The 19,190-nt window shown below is 57.7% G+C and overlaps 1 protein-coding gene across 1 annotated transcript in view; it reads right to left on the bottom strand.

The window, feature by feature from the left end:
- The window catches only part of LIMD1 (LIM domain containing 1), a gene marked incomplete at both ends in the record, with an annotated part of 31,007 nt that extends 14,758 nt beyond the window's left edge, over positions 1-16,249 (bottom strand). The window contains 2 exons of the mRNA XM_080715979.1: positions 638-739; positions 14,896-16,249. Coding sequence (XP_080572105.1) covers positions 638-739; positions 14,896-16,249 — 1,456 coding nt within the window. The remainder of the gene's footprint in view (positions 1-637; positions 740-14,895) is intronic.
- Between the last annotated feature and the right edge of the window lie 2,941 nt (positions 16,250-19,190).

The raw sequence follows: 19,190 nt of genomic DNA, 5'->3' as shown, positions 1-19,190 counted from the left end.
AGGGAGCAAGCACCGTTCAGGACCCGGGCAGACCTCGCACGGCGCACTGGCCGCTGAGAGCAGCGGCCACCAAGCTGGTCTCCAACGTCCTGCTGTACTCACGACGCAGGTGCTGGAGTCTAACGATGCCTATGGGTGTGTGCCAGCGACACAATGCATACGTGGCATGCACACACGCATGCACACGTATGCACACACACACACACCTCACGACTCACAGGGCAGCCTCTAAATAGAAGACTGGGGTTGAAGAAGTCCTGCCTCTCACCGAGGTGAGTAGTGGACTGGTCAGTGGCCTTCTAGCTGGGTGGTCCCCAAGCGGGGAGATCAGTGACAGCAGCAGGCGGGTAACCCCAGCACATCCCCTCCTCCGCTCCTCTAAGGCCTCTGCCGTGCATTGCACACCTGATATGGTCTGGGGCCGCCTAGAGCCACTCAGCTTCTCACCAAGACCATAGGCGATCGTGGTACTTTGTGATAAGTGCCCTGACCCTGAGCACCCTGTGTCGGTGGTGAGGCTTGGGCTCTGGAGGACACAACGGGCTGGGTGTGGCCAAGGGTACAGCCCTGCATAGCATGCACGAAGCCCTGGGCTCCAGCCCAGACCTCCCTGCCCCACCCCGTGGCCCATACTCACTGCAGGCCGCACAGGTGAAGCAGGCATCGTGGTAGAGGTTCCCCATGGCCTGGCAGGCCTGGCTGGCCCCAAACACACCTTTGCTGCACTTCACGCAGGCTCCTGCAAGGCAAGGGCACACTGGTGGGTCAGGGAACCGAGGCGCGGGAAAGCCTCCAACCAAGGCGAGAAGCCGTCCCTCCGCAGCAAGCCTGGCACGAATCCCGCTGGCTGCTCCCCAAAATGTTTGCCTCCACTCTCACCCTCTCGGCAGGCCACCACACTGAACCCCAGGCCACACACCTGCCCCACACCCCGGCCTCAGCAGAGCACATGCAGTGCCAGGCAACGCAGTCACCAGTGCAACGTCCACGAGCTGGCCCAGGCCGCCGAGCGCTCCGTCGCTCTGTTCACGTCTCCCCTGAAGCCACTGTAGGTATGTCTGCCACAAAGAGCAGCGGAGGCAGGGGATGCCAGCTGGGGGTGGCCGAGAACCCTGGTCCTCCCACCCTCAGAATCAACACAGGAACAGGGCTGACCTCAAGGCGGGCGGGCGGGCGGAAGGAAGAGGCAAGATGACCGCATGAGTCACCCAGGCTGCTGGCCTGGACACTGGGGGGCTCACCCCTCGAGGTGTGGGGGCGCCCAACACCCTCCCACCCGCTCAGCCCGCAGGTGGCAGGCGGACGGCACCTGCAAGCGGATGCTCTGACAACTGCCCAGGCCCGCTCCTCACCAGCCGACATCAGGCCCGCCTCCTCCCTGCACCTGGCCCACCTGGCCACGGGCTGAGGCCGGTGGCCCCCTCCCTCCAGCCTGCCCCCCACGCTGCGCCCAGGGCCGCTGCATCCGCTCTCACCCCTCTGCCTGGGAACGCAGACACAAAGCAGGGAAGGAAGACCCTGTGTGCTGACCCTGGAGTGAGTAAGATCCATCCAGGACCACGGCAGCAGGGAACTATTTCGCCCGTGTGGCATATGGTAAAAGGATCAAAAGGACTTTATAGATAGACAAGGTAAGAAAAAAAACCAAGCTCGAGAACTTTACATTTCTAGGAAATAATATACTTACCACGGGCCAGACCGGGCTGGAAGCTTTTGCCCCACAAAGGAACCGCTCCCGACTCTGCCTGACACCCCAAGTTCTACAAAGGCCCTGAGGGTGGCCAAGGGTCGCACAGCCGGGTGGCTCGACAGATGGAGTGGGAGCCCAGGCTCTTAACCTCAAAGTCCTGTTGCCCCTGTGTGGCTACGGGGCCCTGAAGAAGAGTGGGGCAGCTTCTCCACCTGCACGAGACCCGCCCCGCCCTGGGCCGCCCTGGGCCACCGCCTTCTGCATCCCCCACACAAGGCTGTGCTCCTGGGAGCTCGGGGCTCCCACATGGCGGAGCCGCCGGCCGGACAGGCTCCCAACACGGCCTCCGCGGCCCACGGGGGCTGCGCAGGGGCCTGCTCCACCGCCTCACGGGAGCCAGCCTCACCTGGAATCTGAGGCTGAGGCTGAACCAGGGGTCCAGGTGAGGACAGGCAGGCTGAGCCCCAAGAAAAAGCAGCGCAGGGCTCCCCCAGTGTTCAGCAGGCCAAGGGTTGCAGGCCCGCCCAGCAGGGGGCAGCACAACCCTGACAGCACCTCTGCCCGGATTAACGGAGCCCAAAGCCTCAGAGGAGGGAGCAGCACAGCCTGCCCCTCACTCTGACTCCCGCCCTCTAGTCTAGCTGGCGTTGGTGCCCCCAGGCCAGCCCTCGCGCCCCCAGGTCTCTGTGCTTTCCGGGTTTATACAGTGGAGTCTGGGTGCGAGCTCGCCCTTGGTTTCCAGGTCTCGGCACACTCGCTGAGCCTGCCCCTCCTCAGTGTCCCGCGGGGTTTACTTCAGGGATGGCCACGTCTGCCGCCCACCCCGTCCAGCACACAGACTTCCCAGCCCGTTCCTCGGGACGCCGCGCTCCACGCTGGTGCCTGACTCTGTACAGACGTTTCCTTCTCTTCTGAGTAGAAACTCGAAAGAGGACTGGCCATGTCCATGTGCATTTAACTTCCTAAGAAACGGCCGGTTTCCCGAGGCGCAGTCCCCACACGCTCCGCAGCAGCGTGTCAGCGCTCAAGCGTCTCCACACCCTCGCCAGCACCAGGCAAAGAAGGTCCTCAGCTTCATCTACTGTGATGGGTCTGCAGCTCGCTCCCGGCTCCAATGTGCACGTCTCTAACTCCCCTGCACAGACGTCTTTTCACTACTAGCCTCTATCTTTTCCTTTTTAGGACTGCTGACTAAACCCAAAGGCATTCTACCTCTAAGATACAGCTCTAGCCCTTTTAATGAATTAATTTGCAGTACTAGGGATGGAATCCAGGGGCATGCTACCTCTAAGATACACCCCAAGCCTATTTTTTTAGTGTTTACTTTGAAACAAGGTCTCACTAAGTTGCTGAGGCTGGCAGCAAGCCTGCGATCCTCCTGTCCCAGCCTCCCAAGTACGGACTGACAGGCTAATGCTCCACAGCCCACTTTGCCAACTTTTGCTCATTTTTTATATTTACTTATCTGTTTATTTATTTTGGCACCGGGGACCGAACCCAGGAGTACTCTACCCTTGAGCTACATGCCCAGCTCTTTTCGTTTTTTGTCTCGCTAAGTAACTGTTTTGCTGGCCTGGAACCTGCAAATCTCCTGTCTTGGCCTCCCAGGTACTGGGGTTATAGGTGGGCCATCACTCCCAGCTCCTTTTTTTTTTTTTTTTTTTTGGTGGTCCTAATAGTGGAACCCAGGGGCTTTTCTACCTCCGGGCTATACTCCCAGACCTATTTCATATTTTATTTAAAAACAGGGTCTCACTAAGTTGCTGAGAGCCTCACTAACTAGCTGAGGCTGGCTTCAAACCTGTGCGATCCTCCTGTCTTAGCCTCCCAATTGCGGGGATCACAAGCGCGCGCCACCACGCCTGGCTTCAATTTTTTTTCTTACTGTTGGGTTGTGTGCGTTCTTTACACAGTCAGGACAGTGTGTTATGGGGCACTGCTTTGCAAAGGTTTGGCAGGAGCCCTACAACCTCCGGCTGCTGGGCTCCGCCTCATCTCGGTGTCCGCCAGCTCCAGCCCTTCTCTTCCTCCCGGCCGGGCTGGCAATCCCCTCTGGCGGCACACTAGGGCCAGCGTAGACTTGCCTCCTTGGCCTCCTTCTCTCGGCAATCTCCATCCTGCTTTCCCTTGTCCAGTGTCTTGACACTATTTTATCCTCGTTCTTATATCTTATCTGTTGTTTTTATTTTTTGCTGTTTCAGTCCTGGGGTTAACTCAGGCCCAGATGCTCCGTCTGCAGAAGGGGTATGTGTTAGACATCCTGTTGCCGACCACTGTGCCAGACGACTTACGTTTCCTCATTTAATAACAAACCGGTGAAACAGATACCACCATCACTTTACAGACACCCAAGTGCAGTGCAGCCAGAGCCGGCGGGGGTGCGCACGCCTGCAGTGCCCGGCCTGGGAGGCAGACAGCCATGTCCAGGCAGGTGGTCAGCAGGTCGCCGTGACGCAGAAGTCTGAATAACAAGGCAGTGAGCGTCGCTGCACCCCGCAGCTCAGCTGCTTCCTTTGTGGGGAAGAGAGGCCTGGGGAGCCGTCCCCCTGCTCCCATCCCTGGACGTCACGTGGGGTCAGGCAGCCGTGAGCCTACCTGTGGCCGTGTGCAGAGCTGTCTGAGCCGCGGACGTGTGGGGAGCAGCTGAGACCCTGCGGCGGTCCAGCACTCTACGAGTTCACAGCACAGGTGCGGCCCCGACGGATGCAGGAACAGACCCGCACTTCCAGGGCCCCTCCAGGGCAGTGGTGCGGACACCCCACAACCCCTCCAACCAGCAGAGCAATTCTGGGGGTGCACACACGCCTGGGGGGACCGCGACCCCCTCCCCCGTGACAGGCCTGCTCTTTAGTCAGGTGTGAGCGTGGCTCCGCAGGAGGAGCTGCACGTGAATGCTGTGTGAAGCCATCTCTGTTCATTTTTTGTGTGTGTGTGTGATACTGAGGATGGAACCCAGGGGCATTCTACCTCTGAGCTACACCCCCAGCCCTATTTTTTATTCTTTATTTGAAACAGGGTCTCACTGAGTTGCAGAGGGCCTAAGTAGCTGAGGCTGGCCTTGAACCGTGATCAGTAGCTGAGGCTGGCCTTGAACCGTGATCCTCCTGTCTCAGCCTCCCAAATGCTGGGATGACAAGTGTGCGCCACCACGCTGGCTTCCTGTTAAGTCTGGTTGCTGGGAAGAGGCCTGGATCGGGTGGAGCCTGCTTCTACCTCCAGGGAGTGAGAGTTAGGGCCCCTCAGGTGTTGACACTCACCAACGCGCACACACTGCTGCACACACACGGTGTTTTTAAGACCAGGCAGGGGTTCCTGGACACCCTTCCCATGAGGAAGAGGCGTGGGGGCTCAGAGCTTGGACGCGTGGCCCGCTGGCACGGGGCTCCCTGCCAGCCCCACCTTCCCTCCCTAGGTCCCTGGCTGTGAACTGGGCGAAGCCACCTCTTCCTGTGAGCGTTCGCCCACTGCTGGCCCAGGCAGAGGGCGGAGGAGGGCCTGCCGGCTCCGGCCCATTCGCAGCTTTTAAAACTGACCTCTGGCCGGCCAACAAAGGGCCTGTGTTCACCCTGCCACCTGAAAGCCAGCCTGAGCACCATCAGGCCAAGCCCAGACAAACAGGCCTTTGGAAGCTGCCTGGAAAATCGCTTGGCCGCCAACCCCCCCACCACCACCACCACGTGCCCAGAGGGCCAGTCCCAACAGCTCCTCCGCCCTCCAGCCGGGACACTGCCTCCTCCCTCTGGATGCTTGACCACGCTGCTGAACAGAGACTGTCTTCTTAAGGTTCTAGAAAACAGGCTTAGAGCCTGGCATGGTGGCACATGACTGTAATCCTAATCCCTGGGAGGCTGAGACAGGAAGTTCATGGAATTGATATCAGTCTCAGCAACATAGCAAGACTCCCAGCAACTTACCAAAGCCCTGTTTCAAGACAAAACATAAAAAGAACTGGGGGTGTAGCTCAGAGGTAGAATTCCATTTCCAACACCCCCACCATCACAAATAAAAAGAGTAGAACCAGCCCGGGCAAGGTGGCACATGCTAAAACCCAGTACTTAGGGGCTGAGACAAGAGGATCGTAGGTTCAAAGCCAGCGTCAGCAACCTACTAAGGCTCTCAGCAACCTAGTGAGACCCTGTTTCCAAATAAGAAATAAAATCGGGCTGGGGGTATAGCTTAGAAGTATAATGCCCCTGGGTTCAATATCCAGTACGAAAAGGAAAAAAAAAAAAAAGAGTAGAACTAAGGAAAACTAACTTTAATGTATTTTGCATAGCCCAATATAGCCCCAATATAAAAAATGTTTACATTTTTTCTATACCAAGCACTCAAAGTCCAGTGTTTCATACTAATGTGCATCTCAGTTCAGACAAGCCACCTGAGCGCCTTTATTGGTGTGTGATAAATTTAGAGTGTGCCACCTTCTGAAGCGTTGAACGCCTGCCTGCGAGCGGCCAGTCTCCCAGACTGGACGGCTTAGATGCGTACCAGCGAGCTCAGCCGATGGGGAAACTGAGGCAGACACTGAGCAACCTGCCCAGGACCCCACAGCCAGCGATGGTCCAGGCTGGCAGGCGCGAAGCTCACTTGCTCCTGAGGGCTGAGCGAGCCCGCCAGCACGCTCCCCTCACCGCCCCGCCTGCCAGGATGAGCACAGCGCTCCAGAGTGACTCTGCCCAGGACAGCGACCTCCCTGAGTCCCTCGCTCCTGTCTGCAGCTGCCCGTCCCTGACCCGAAGGCCCTGACACGTTGGTGTGGCGGGGGGCTGGGGGTCCAACCTGGGACCTCCCCTGTGCTGGGGGGCTGGGGGTCCAACCTGGGACCTCCCCTGTGCTGGGGGGCTGGGGGTCCAACCCGGGACCTCCCCTGTGCTGGGGGACTGGGGGTCCAACCCGGGACCCCACCTGTGCTAGGCAAGCGCTCCACCACTCGGCTACATCCACAGCCCCTTTTATTTTGGAACAGGGTTTTACTAAGTTGCCCACGCTGGCCTCAAACCTGGGATCCTGCAGGGATCCACCATCACCCCCAGGACGACAGCCCGAAATCTGGAGCTCACAGCTTGGAAAAGGAAGCCCAGACACCCAGTCCCCAGATGACGAGGACACCCAGAAGCAAGCTCGCCTGGTCGGAGCGCCACGCTCAGGCCCTGCTGCCCACGGCGCCTCCAACGTCAGGAATGACTAAGCAGGGAGCACCGGGAGCCAGACACAGCCCGCGAGCGCTGGCCACCAGGACCCACTTCTCTGGAAACCCGCGGCCTGCCTGCATCAGCAGGAAGCCACGGAGCCGAGGTACAAGTGGTCAAAACCCCAGGGCCGGCCCCAGCCGCCACGTGGGAGAACTGGCCCGCCCTGCCACAGGAAACGGTCAACTCAGCCGGCAGCCGACTCAGGAGGACAGGGAAGCCGCAGCTCTGGTCCAGAGGGGCCCCGGCCGAGCTCCTGGAACCACCCCCACCGTCCAGCGCAGGCCTGCGGGAGCCCGGTTTCCTGATCCCGGGCTGCAGGACAGGAGCGGAGCCTGCCCAGAGAGCGAGCGCCGGAGGTCCCAGAATGGGCATGCCAAACCCCAAGTCCTTCTTTGTGAATGAAAACAACATCATGGTAAGCTTCCAGAACTTTCCATAAGTTAAAATATAAGTTTGGGGGATGGGAAGTAGGCCCCTGGTATGTCCCAGCCAGCGTCCAATAACCAGGAGTAACTAGTCCTCCCCCTTCTGGGACACAAGAAGACAGTCATGGAACAAGGAAGGAGAGGAAGGAGCCCGGCCCAGGAGATACACACAGACCCCAAGACTTAAAAATTACACTCCACCACTTAGAGAGACCCTGTTTCAAAATAAAAAATAAAAAAATAGGGTTAGGGGGTGTAGCTCAGAGGTAGCATGCCCTTGGATTCAATCCCCAGTATGGCAATAAAGTAAAATAATAAAAAGTAACCCCGCTGTGGATCCTAGTCTCCCTTGGGAACGCTTGAGCACCAAGCCCCCGCCTTCCAGTGTGACCCTGGCGTCCAGCCAGTTCCCTGGGGGAAAAATGAAAATAGAAACCAAAGAGATACAAACACCCGCCCATAAGAACAGTCCTTTCAGCTGCGACCTGCTCCGCGCCAGGTAGGTTTCTGTGCCCCAGCCACACTCACGAGCAGTCTGGCTGGCACCCTCCCTGTCTGTAGCACCCACCGAGTGGGACAGGAGGACTCGGGCCTGGCCACCAAGCGGCCATGTCCCCCGGCTCAAGGCCCTGTAACTGCCTGCAGGCGGCTCGGGTAGGCACCAGCTCCTGGCAAAGCCAGTTTCCCATCCAAAAAATGGGGATAATAAATAGAATGGTTGGAGCCGGGCGTGGTGGCACACACCTGTAATCCCAATACTTGGAAGGCTGAGACATGAGTTTTGCAGGTTCAAGGCCAGCCTCAGCAATTTAGTGAGAACCTCTGCAACTTAGTGAGACCCTGTTTCAAAATAAAAAGTTGGGCGTGGTGGCACACGCTTGTAATCCCCACGCTTGGGAGGTGGAGACAGGAGGATCGCACAGGTTTGAAGCCAGCCTCACTGGCTTAAAAGACCCTGTTTCCAAATAAAATATAAAAAATATGTCTGGGAGTGTAGTCCAGAGGTAGAAGGGTTCCATCCCTAGTACCACCAAAATAAATAAATAAAATAAAAACAAAATAAAAAAATAAAATAGGGCTGAGGGTATAGATTGCCCTTGGGTTCAATCCCCAGGGCCACAAAAGGAAAATTGTTGGGAGGATCAAACACCAGCGCGTGTGGAGCCAGGTAGGGGTGCGCGCCTGCAATCCCATTCTGGAGGCTGATGGAGCTGCTCAAGCCTGGCCCCAGCTCCACCCCGCCACCCCTTCGGCCTTCACAGGCGCCTGGCGGCCCACCTGGGGTACAGCAGGGGGCACAGGGAGAGGACAGGGTCCTGGGCCAACGCCAGCACCGCCCAGGCCAGCACGGAAGCCACGGAGGCAGGCACCGCAGCGGCTCCCCGCCACCCCCACGCAGGGACGCCGAGAGGACCAGGGCGACCGCCGGTGCTCGTCCTTCCAACCACGTGAACTAGACACGCGCTTCAGACGCGACTGGCCTTTAGCTCCGCAGGACGGCGCTGGCCGGGCCCGGGAGACTCCGCGCCATGCTCCACGCACCAGAGGCTCCGCTGCCTGCACCAGGTCTCGCGACCTCGAGGATTTCTCTGGCAGCAGACCTGAGTGATGTGTACTTCTTGTTTTTTCTTTTCCCCAATACTAGGGATGTAACTCAGAGGCATTCTACCTCTGTGCTAGACCCCCAGCCTATTTTTATTCTTTATTTTGAAACAGGATCTCACTAAGTTGCGGAGGGCCTCAAAAGCTGAGGCTGGCCATGAACCTGCAATCCTCCTGTCTCAGCCTCCCAAGTACTGGGATTACAATGAACTCCCTTTATTTGATGAATTTATTTATCTACTGGTGGCATTGGGGGTGGAACTCAGGGGCATTCTACCTCTGAGCTACATCTCCAGTCCTACTTTTGTCCTTTACTTATTTCTGTTTATTATTTTTATTTTTTTTTGTATGTGTGTCTGGGGATAGAACCCCGGGGCATTCGACCTCCAAGCTACAGCCCCAGCCCTATTTTTTATTCTTTATTTTGAAACAGGGTCTCACTGAGTTGGAGAGGGCCTCACTAAGTAGCTGAGGCTGGCCATGAACCGCGATCCTCCAGTCTCAGCCTCCTGAGCGCTGGGATTACAAGCGTGCGCCACCACGCCCGGCTTATCCTTTATTTTGAAACAGGGTCTCAGTAAGGTGCTGAGGGCCTTGCTAAGTTGCTGAGGCTGGTCTTGAACCTAGGATTTTCTTGTCTCAGCCTCCTAGACGCTGGGATTACAGGCATGCACCTCCACGGCCAGCTATATTTCTTCTTCTAATGGTACATCTTTCAGAAGATCCAAAGTAAAAAACACTATTTGCAATTTAAAACATAACCATAACTAAAAATAAAGCTTTTTTTTTTTTTTTTTTACTTCTATGAAGGTCTGGAAAGAGGCTGGGCTAGAAGGCCGCTTGGCACTGCTGACAAAGATGCTGCCCAGCCCTGGTTGCTGGGACAACCACCATCTAGGCACAAATGACGCCCAGTGCCACGGCCAAGGACCCGGGCTGCCTCCCTGCCCAACTCCTCCCGCGGCTATTGGTAGGGTCAGGCCCAAGACAACCCCAGACACCCTCTCGCCCCAGCCCAGTCTCCCGGGCGGGCGCCATAAAGCAACAAGGTAAAGAAACACCGAGGGCGTCTGGGTGTGGTGGCGGGGGTGTAGCTCAGAGGTAGAATGCCCCTGGGTTCCATCCCCAGGCCCACAAAAACAACAACAAAAAAAGAAACACGCCCTCTTTTAAAGCTCTCTGGCGAGCTCTGTTCCGTCCAAACACCAGTTTCATGCTGTGGATTATTAATGGAAAAAGCAGGAAGAGCTGATGGAAAAAACAAGACATTCTTTCCTGGTCACAAAGGAGAAGCGCAGACACCATCCCTCGGGGAAGCGCTGCGTGGGGACCAGCGGTGGGCAGCCGGGCGGCAGGCGGGGACAGAGCTGTGCCAGCACTGGACTCCACTGGGCACAGCGAGGCGAGGCCCGAAGGCCAGGGACAGCGGCGAGGCCACAGCATCACTCGGCCCTGTCCCCTACACCAGCCCCAAAGGGGGGCGCGCAGGGACTGACCACTCATCGGGGTACAGGCGCCTCTGGCAGATGTATGGGAGATGCCTGGTGTCCTCATCTCCCCAACATCACCGAGAAGAGCTGGGAGAGGGCCGGGACAGGACTGGGGCCTGGGATGGAGTCACGCCCCTTTAGCATTCGAGCCCTGATCCTGGCCGTGTGCACAGAGGCCACCTCGGTCACTGGCTCACAGCAGGGCTGCCCTGCACCCACTGGGTCACCAGTGCCCTTGCTAGAGCAACCCCTGCTCCCCACCACTCCCTTGCGGTGCCCAGTGGCTACTCCATGGGGGGACGGCCAGGCCACCTCACCCACTCAGGACAAGGCTGAAGGGCGTGCCCCACCTGGCTTCCCACACTTAGGGCTGCGGAGTTCGGCCCTCTTTTGCCTGCTCCGCTTCCTTCCCCACCTCCAGGGGTGAGGACCCACAACACCCCAATCAGCCCCGTGCAGGGCCTGCATCCCTGGAGCCAGGCGGGGCAGGGGGTTCTTTCCTTAGTCAGGGAGGAGAGCGCAGCGTGAGGGAGATTCGTGGACACCCTGGGGGAGGCCAGGTACACAAAGCCCAAAGGCACAAGGCCCATAGCAGGGAGACAGAAGCTGCGCTCAGGCATGCCCAGGCACACAGGGCATCCCTGTACTGGGGAGGCTGAGACAGGAGGGGCGCAGGTTCAAAGCCATCCTCAGTACTCAGCAAGGCCCCCTTTTTTTTTCCTTGTGGGTCTGGGGATGGAACCCAGGGGCATTTAACCTCTGAGCCATACCCCTAGCCTGAATTTTTATTCTTTATTTTGAAACAGGGGCTCACTAAGTTGCAGAGGGCCTCACTAAGTAGCTGAGGCTGGCCGCGAACTGCGATCCTCCTGTCTCAGCCTCCCGATGCTGGGATTACGAGTGTGCGCCACCACGCCCGGCTTATAATCCAGTATTTCAAAAAACTAAAAGAGCAGACAGATCTTGAATGTTCCCAGCACAAAAACAAAACAAAAAACAAAAACGACAAACCCCTGCAGGGGTGGACGGGCCACTACCCAGTCGTTATGCATCATACGCGTGCTAAAATGGCTGCAGAATCCTACAAACACATCAATTACTATGTACCGACTAGAACCATTTTTAGAGTCTGCCCTCTCCTTGGTCCTCAGGGAGGACAGCCACAGGGCCACAGAGCGGCACTGGAGGCAGGGCCTCGCAGGGAGGGTCGGGAAGGCGCTGTCAGCCTTGCTAACCCACACCCGGCCCCCAGCGTGCCGGCGCCCTCGGTGCTGAGTGACCATCAGAAGCCAGGCGCTGGGGACCGAGTGCTGTAAAGATGGCGGCCGGCCTCACTGCCTCCCCACGGGGGCAGGACCCAAAGGGACACTCGACCAGGAGGGGGCCGTGCCAACCCACCAGGGCATCTCTCCTTCCCCGCTTCTGCCTGGAACTAACTGGACTGTGACGGTGATGGCTGCAGACACCAACTCTCTCTGGAGTGGTACCGCAACACACTCTTCTAAATGTAACCGCTACTTAACGATAGTGTGTGGCGCGGACAGAACCTCTGAGGTGTTCCGGAGCTGGTGACACCCGGTCCTGGAAGCGCGTTCATGAGGCTGAGCAAGACTGCACCACCGGGCCACACTGAGGGACGCCCGCCGCAGGCCAGCCACTGCAGGGGATACAAGCTCCCACACCAGCGGCCCCAGGGACATCTCAAGGACATGGGGCACCCAGCCCACACTCCACCCCACAGCTCTGCCTGCTGGCAGAGGGGCGCATCCCAGAGACGCCAGTGCAAGCAACCCAAGCCCACCCAAGCCAGCTCGTGCAGGACAACCACAGGACGCGCCGTTCGGGCGCTGTGCCCGCCACACTGATGGGAATGGGCCATGCTGCTACCCAGGACGCTGGGCGCAGGAGACTCCACTGTCACTGCACACCTTCCACATGCAAACTGTGATGCTGAGTCGAAAGGCAAATCAGATCCAAGACCTCATCTGTACCAAGTGTCCAGAATAAACACAGCCACGGAGACAACGCGCAGGCTGGCCGTGCTGGGGCTGGGAGGAGAAAAAGGGAGCTAGCCTCTGGAGCTTCTTTGGGTGATGAAAATGTTTTGAGGACTGGACCGAGACACAGGCTGCAGACACTGAATGTGTTAAATGCCACTGAACTGTTCACTTTACTTTTGTTTATTTATTTATTGGTGGTGCTGGGGATTGAACCCCAGGGGTATTCTACTTCCAAGCTATACCCCCAGCCCTATTTTATTTTTTTTTAATTTTGAAACAGGGTTTTACTAAGTTGTGGAGGACCTTGCTAAATTGCCGAGGCTGATGGCTTACCTAAGATCCTCCCGTGTCCGGCCTCCCAAGAATTGAAATGATAGGCTTGCGCCGCTTGGGAGGCTGGGCATGGAGAACTGCGGGTTCAAAGTCAGCCTCAGCAACTTCACAAGACCGTCAGCAACCTGGTATGACCCTGCCTCGAAATGAAAACCAAAACAGGGCTGGGGTGTGGATTACAGGTGAAATGCCCATTTTTAATCCCTGGTAGCTGGAAAAAAAAAAAAAAGTTAATTTTGTGTCATGTAAATTTCACTTAATTTTTTGTAAAAAAATAAATAAACGAAATACGTTTTCCAATCTGAGCTTGGGAGGCAGCTTGGCCGCTAGCCAAGGGCACTGGGGACAAGCTGTCAGGCTCAAGTCCCTGGGTATCTGGAACTGCTGGCGGTGGCCAGGCCTTGGATAAGTAATTTAACCTCCGAGTTTCTGTCTCTTCCTCAATAAAATTGGCATAAATACAGGACCTGCTTCCCAGAGTTGTGGAGACCAGTAAACTGTGTGCATCACGCGTCTGGCACCCAGCTGGTGCCTGGGCTCCTGCTGCTGCGGCTGAGAGCACCCCAGCTGGAGAAGGGCACATGGTCCTGTGCTCGCCCCGCTATGCAGGCCTCTGCTTACTGGCGTCTTCCCAGGTCATCCGAGTCGATACTGAGTCGAGACTGGACGCTCCCCTTCCCGCCCACTACCTAGCTCCCTCCCTGGTACTTGCCTGCTTCCTTTGCTGGCTTCTGGCCTCTGTGCCCGGTCTACTCCGGGAAGCTGAGGTTCTGCCTGTGCGACTCGCCGTGTACCCCCAAGGCCCAGAACAGCCCATGGCCAGCGACAGGAACCCAGCGAGCAGATGTTGAATGAACAACACCAGCTAGTATCACTGCTCTGATCCGGAACAGACACTCCTATGCCTGGTAAATAAAACTGTTTTGCTATTCAGCGAGCTTGAAATTAAAAACTAAACAAAAGTTTAAAAGACACAGCACCGGGCATGGTGGCGCACACCTGTAATCCCAGTACTTGGGAGGCTGAGCCAGGAGGATGGCAGGCTTGAGGCCAGTCTCAGCAACTTAACAAGACTCTTTCAAAATAATAAATAAAATGGGCTGAAGCTGGAGCTCAGAGATAGAATCCCCCGCATTCAATCCCCAGTACCAAAAAATGAATTAAAAAAAAACAGCATCCCTGTTCTGCTGCCAGCGTCTGGAGAAAGCTGGTTCCGGGTCTTCTGTGCTTTGAGCAGCGACAGCAGTGTCCCCGGGGTCACATACACGTCCAGTGCCAACACCTGGGCCCCATCCCTCCAAGGCCTCCTCCAGCCAAGAAGTTGCTGCCCTGCGGGACTCAGGCTAGGGGGAATGCTGAGCCCGGGACCCAGACTTCACACGTGGAAGGAAAACACTCTCAGACACCCACAAATTACTCAGCACCTCAAAACCCTGTGCAGAGAAAAAACGTAGAAGTCAGCAGTCTCCAAGAGTCTGTGATTTAAAAAAGAGAATAAAAGGAAATCTGCAAGACTGAGTGAAACCAGCAAGCAGCGTCTTCCACCCTATTTTAAGCCACAGCTGTGGGTGCCACCCAGGGGCCTAGGCTGAGTTAGGATCCCCCCATCAGCATCACTGGGCTGGTGGAGTTTCTCATTCAGTCGGTCTGGTTACCTGGTTACCGTAAGCCTGGAGAATTCGCCTTCTAACCAGTTCCCGGGGGAAAGGATCTGTTGGCCCAGGGAACACCCCTGAGAACCACCGCCTGAGGACCGCCTTCCACAGTACAGGTTCACCTGCCTCAAGTGCAAACGTGGACCAGAAGATGCACCCCACGCCCGCCCTTACGCACAGCGGCTGAGCTACACACAATCGCTCAAAGGGGGAGCCCAGCCCGAGAACGCTGCCCCCACGGGAGCCCCCAGGAGGCTCTGAGGCTGCACCCCACGCTCTTGAAATTCCAAGTCGCAGCACATCCTATGAGGGAGGCCCACGCAGGGCACCCTTCACACCCGGGGAACTCTCAGCTGAGACCCGCCTTCTGCCCAAAGAGACTTTCAAGTTTCTGAATCAGAGAAGCGGCTGAAAGAGGAAGCACCCTCCCCCGCCCTCCAAAAAGAAATAAGCATGAAGGGCAGCTGTGGCACCCCTGGGGGCCATCCTCCCACCAAAGCCCACTCACCAAAGTAATCGGCCTTGGGGAGAACATCCATCTCTTGCTCCAGGCGCAGGGTGAGGGCTTCTAACTTCAACTCTGCGGCTGAGGGTCCCAGCTCGGGGCCTGGGACCAGAGTTTGACAGGGCAGCCTCACCCTGGGGGGGCTGGGGCTCTCTGGGGGCACGGGTCCCGGGTTTCCGTCAGGTGACCAGCCAAGAGGACCCTCCTTACAGGATAGCTCGGGCGGGGTGGACGTCACTGGATGGGTAAGGTGAGGGGCGCTCAGCTTGGCACCCAAGCCAAGGTCGGCACAGAGGGGCCTAGGGCCCAGCCCGGGGCCCGCACCTGCCTGTGAGCTGTCCTTGGCGGCTGGCGAGGACAGCGGGGCAGAACTAGAGAGGTAAGATTTGGGCCCGTCCTGGAACCAGGACTGAGGGGCTGCGGCAGGTCTGGCCAGCACGCCTGGGACCTCGCACCCCGGACCCGAGTTCGTCCTTGCAAGAGCTGCTGGCCCGGGGCAGCTGGAGGCCAGCGGTGGTGAAGCAGATGAGCCGCTGGGCTGAGCTGGGACCCCATTGTCCAGGCGTGGGCCCACCGTCTGGGAGGACGCTGCAGACCAAAGTCCTGCTGGCTGGTCACTGCTGCGGCCACCCAGGCCAGTCTCGAGAGGCCTGCTGGGGCTCAGGGAGAGCCGCGGCTGGTGTGGTGGGTGCAGCTGGAGGTCCCCGCAGGGTGTGGGCGCTGGCGTGTCTCTCCCTGGGGGGCCAGGCCACCCGCTCCCTGCACCCAGGCCGAGGCTGGGGGACACGCTTGGTCTGTCCCCCCACTTTGGGCTTGCCACGGAGAGGTTGTCATAATAGTCACCGTGAGTTAGGCAGGAAGGATCCTCGCAGGGGCCACCTGGCGAGTGGTGGGCACACCTCTCGGGCCTCCCACAGTCCTGGCTGCCAGCCCCGGGCCCCTGGACATAGGGCCCAGCCCTCTGCTCCTGGGGTGGGTATGCCGGCTGTCCAGGGGAGATGGAGGTGGCCACCCCAGGTGCCAGGGTCGGGGTGGCAAGAGGGGGCTTGGCAGCACCATCTGTGGCCAGCCTGCTGCCTGGGCCCACTTCCCGGGGGGCCTGAGGGCGGCCCCCACCGCTGCCCGGGCCCCAGGCGGCCCTGGGCAGGGTCTCCTCCTGCAGGAGCTGCTGCTGCTGCTGCTGCTGCAGATGGATCTTGGCCATCTTGGTGGCGAACACCCTGCGCGTTTCCTCAAACTCGGGGTTGTTGCCGCCACCTCGGTCCACTCGGAAGAGCCCGTCCTTGGAGGCCTCGTACATGTTCAGGTCTTCGATGAACTTGCTGGCCTCCAGGCCCAGGTCGTCGTACTCCGCCATGTGGCAGCCGGGTCGGGTGGGCCTCGCCAGGTGCCAGGTGCCAGGTGCGGGCGGCGTTGGCGCTCAGGTCCAGCCCGGGGCGGGCCGCGGCTCCCACCTGCGCGCCGCGGGGCTCATGGCTCGGGCCCGGCGCGGCCTCCCGCTCCTCCTCCACCCGGGCCGCGTCCACGTGGGGCCGCTCGGCCGTCCCGGGCCTGCTCTGCCGCCGACTTCGCTTCTCTTTTCCGAATCAGAAAAAGAGGAAGAAGTCGGCACAAGTGAAAAGGAGAGAGGGAAAGGAAGAAGTCGGCCCGCCTCGGCCCGAGCTGGGAGCGGGCGGCCGGCGAGGGCGGCGGATGGCGGCGGGACGCGGAAGCGCAGCGGGGCGGGCCCGCTCGGCGGCGGCCGGCGGGACGGGCGCGGGGCCACGCCCCTTCCTGCCACGCCCCGGGGCGGGGTCTCGCGGGCCACGCCCCCGTCCGCCCTCCGGGCCAGGGCCAGCTGCCCGGGAAAGTTGTCATGCCACCTGTGGCTGGTCCTCTTGGACAAGGAGGGAGACTGAGGCACGGGGAGAGACAGGCCCAAGATGGCATCGTGACCGCACAGCAGGTCCTCTGCAAAGAAGGGAAAGGGAAGTCCCGCGCGGCCCCGCAGCGAGAGCTTCCCCGTAGAAACGACCCGATTTAGCCGGGCATGGCGGCTCACGCTTGTAATCCCAGTACCTGGGAGGCTGAGACCGCAGGATCCTAGATTTGCCGCCAGCCTCAGCTACTTAGGCCCTCTGCAACTTAGTGAGACCCTGTTTCAAAAATAAAGAATAATAGGGCTAGGGGTGTATCTCAGAGGAAAAATGCCTCTGGGTTCAATCTCCAGTTCCGAAAATAAATAAATAAATTGATTAATTAAAAACGCCCTGGTTTCATTAAAGACTATCCCGCTTTTATTGATTTATTGATTGATTGTAGTATGGGGGTGGAACCCAGGGGCTTTTCTACCTTCGGGCTATACTCCCAGACCTATTTTACACTTTATTTGGAAACAGGGTCTCACTAAGTTGCTGAGAGCCTAAGTAGCTGAGGCTGGCTTCGAAGCTGTGCAACGATCCTCCTGTCTCAGCCTCCCAAGCGCAGGGATTACAAGCGTGTGCCACCACGCCCAGCTCTACCCCACTTTTATTTAAAAGTGCCCTGGTGCGTTGCTTACATGTGGGACTCATGGATCCCAGTACATTGGCAGGTCTTGGGGGTGTGGGGCGTACTGCTTGGCCTGACGCATCCTCCACCAGCTCCCAGGTGACCCTGGAGAGGTTTCCTGAGCCACACAGTCTAGGAGAGGCTAGACCTGTCTCTTCTCTACTTAAACCCTTACCAGGGAGTTGGGCTGGAGCCAGCGGGCCTGGCCTGCCTCCGGGGACCTGGTAGAGCCCCATCCCTGTGCAGCTCCCTGCTGACATCACCAGGTAGAGGCCCCGCCCAGCACCCTCTGCTTCCTGCTAGTTCCTGGTGTGTGTGTGTGTGTGTGTGTGTGTGTGTGTGTGTGTTGCTGGGGATAGAGCCCAGGAGTGCAGCTCTGGGCGACACCCCCAGCACTATTTGATCTTTATTTGGACAGATCTTGCTAAGTTACTGAGAGCCTCACTAAGTTGACAAGGCTGGATTCAAACCTGTGATCCTCCTGTCAACCTCCCAAGTGCTGGGATTATACATAGGTGCCATCATGCCTGGCTCCTTGACCACTATTTATTGATTTATACTGTGGAGCTAGGACTTGGACCCAGGGCATTCTAACTCCAGGCTACACCCCCAGCCTTATTTTAGTTTGAAACAGGGTCTCACTAAATTACTGAGAGCGTGCCAGGCATGGCGGTGAGCGCTTACAAATCCCAGCCTTTGGGAGGCTGAGACAGGAGATCGCTGTTCTCAGCCACCTTCAGCTGCTTAGTGAGATACTCTGCAGCTCAGTGAGACCCTGCTTCAAAATAAAGAATAAAAAATAGGGCTGGGGGTGTAGCTCGGAGGTAGAATGCCCCTGGGTTCCATCCCCAGTACCGAAAAAAAAAAATTACTTAGAGCGTCTCACTAAAGTTGCCGAGGCTGGCTTTGAACCTGCGGTCTTCCTTGTCTCCACCTCCCAAGCACTGAGACCACAGATGTGCACGCCGGGCCTGGCTTCTGATCACCGGTTATTCAGCCGTCCCCTGCTACCCACGAGGGGCTTGTTCCAGCACCCCCACCCCACCGCGCACACAGATATCAACACCCAGGGAGGCTGGAGACCTTTATATAAAGTGGTAGCACCTGCACATGACTTTGCCAAGTCCTGCCACATAATTTGACATCATCCCTCGGTTACATAAAACATCTGATTCATTGTAAACATGCAAATAGTTGTTAGATTGTATTTTTTAGGGAATAATGACAGGAAAACAGAGTCCATATGTGCCCAGTACACACCCACTCTTTTTCTGAATATTTTTTACCCTCTGCTGGTTGAAGCCCCAGATGTGGACCCTGGAGGCCATTACAGGGTGGACTGTGATTACTTACTTACCTGTCTCCATGCCGGTTTTGTGGATTGGCTGTTAGGTTTTTCCACTCAACCATATCTGCACACTCAGCCTTGGTCAGTGAGGTTTCAGCGCGTCTGTCTGCAGGGTCGTGATAAGGAGCAAGTAAGGTACTGTACGCGAAGATGCTTTGTGTTCTGTAAGCCCCAAGTGCTGCTACCGAGTCCCCGGAGTGCTTGCTGAACATGCAGAGGCTCAGCCCAGCCCAACCCTCGGGCACAGAGCCTGCATTTTAACAAGATTCTTGGGGGGCGGGAGTACACAGTAGACTTTGAGAAGCACTGCTATAAAGCACACCAAAATTAGGCATTTTTGTCCTAAAAGACGCTTCTAGGGCTGGGGTGTAGTTCAGTGGCAGAGCTCTTGTCTAGTGTATGTTAGGGCCTGGATTCGATC

The sequence above is a fragment of the Muscardinus avellanarius genome, assembly GCF_963383645.1.
Source record: "Muscardinus avellanarius genome assembly, chromosome: 18".
Classification (NCBI taxonomy): Eukaryota; Metazoa; Chordata; class Mammalia; order Rodentia; family Gliridae; genus Muscardinus; species Muscardinus avellanarius.
Note: the sequence above shows the minus strand (reverse complement) of the source record. Positions and strands in the feature narration are given on the sequence as shown.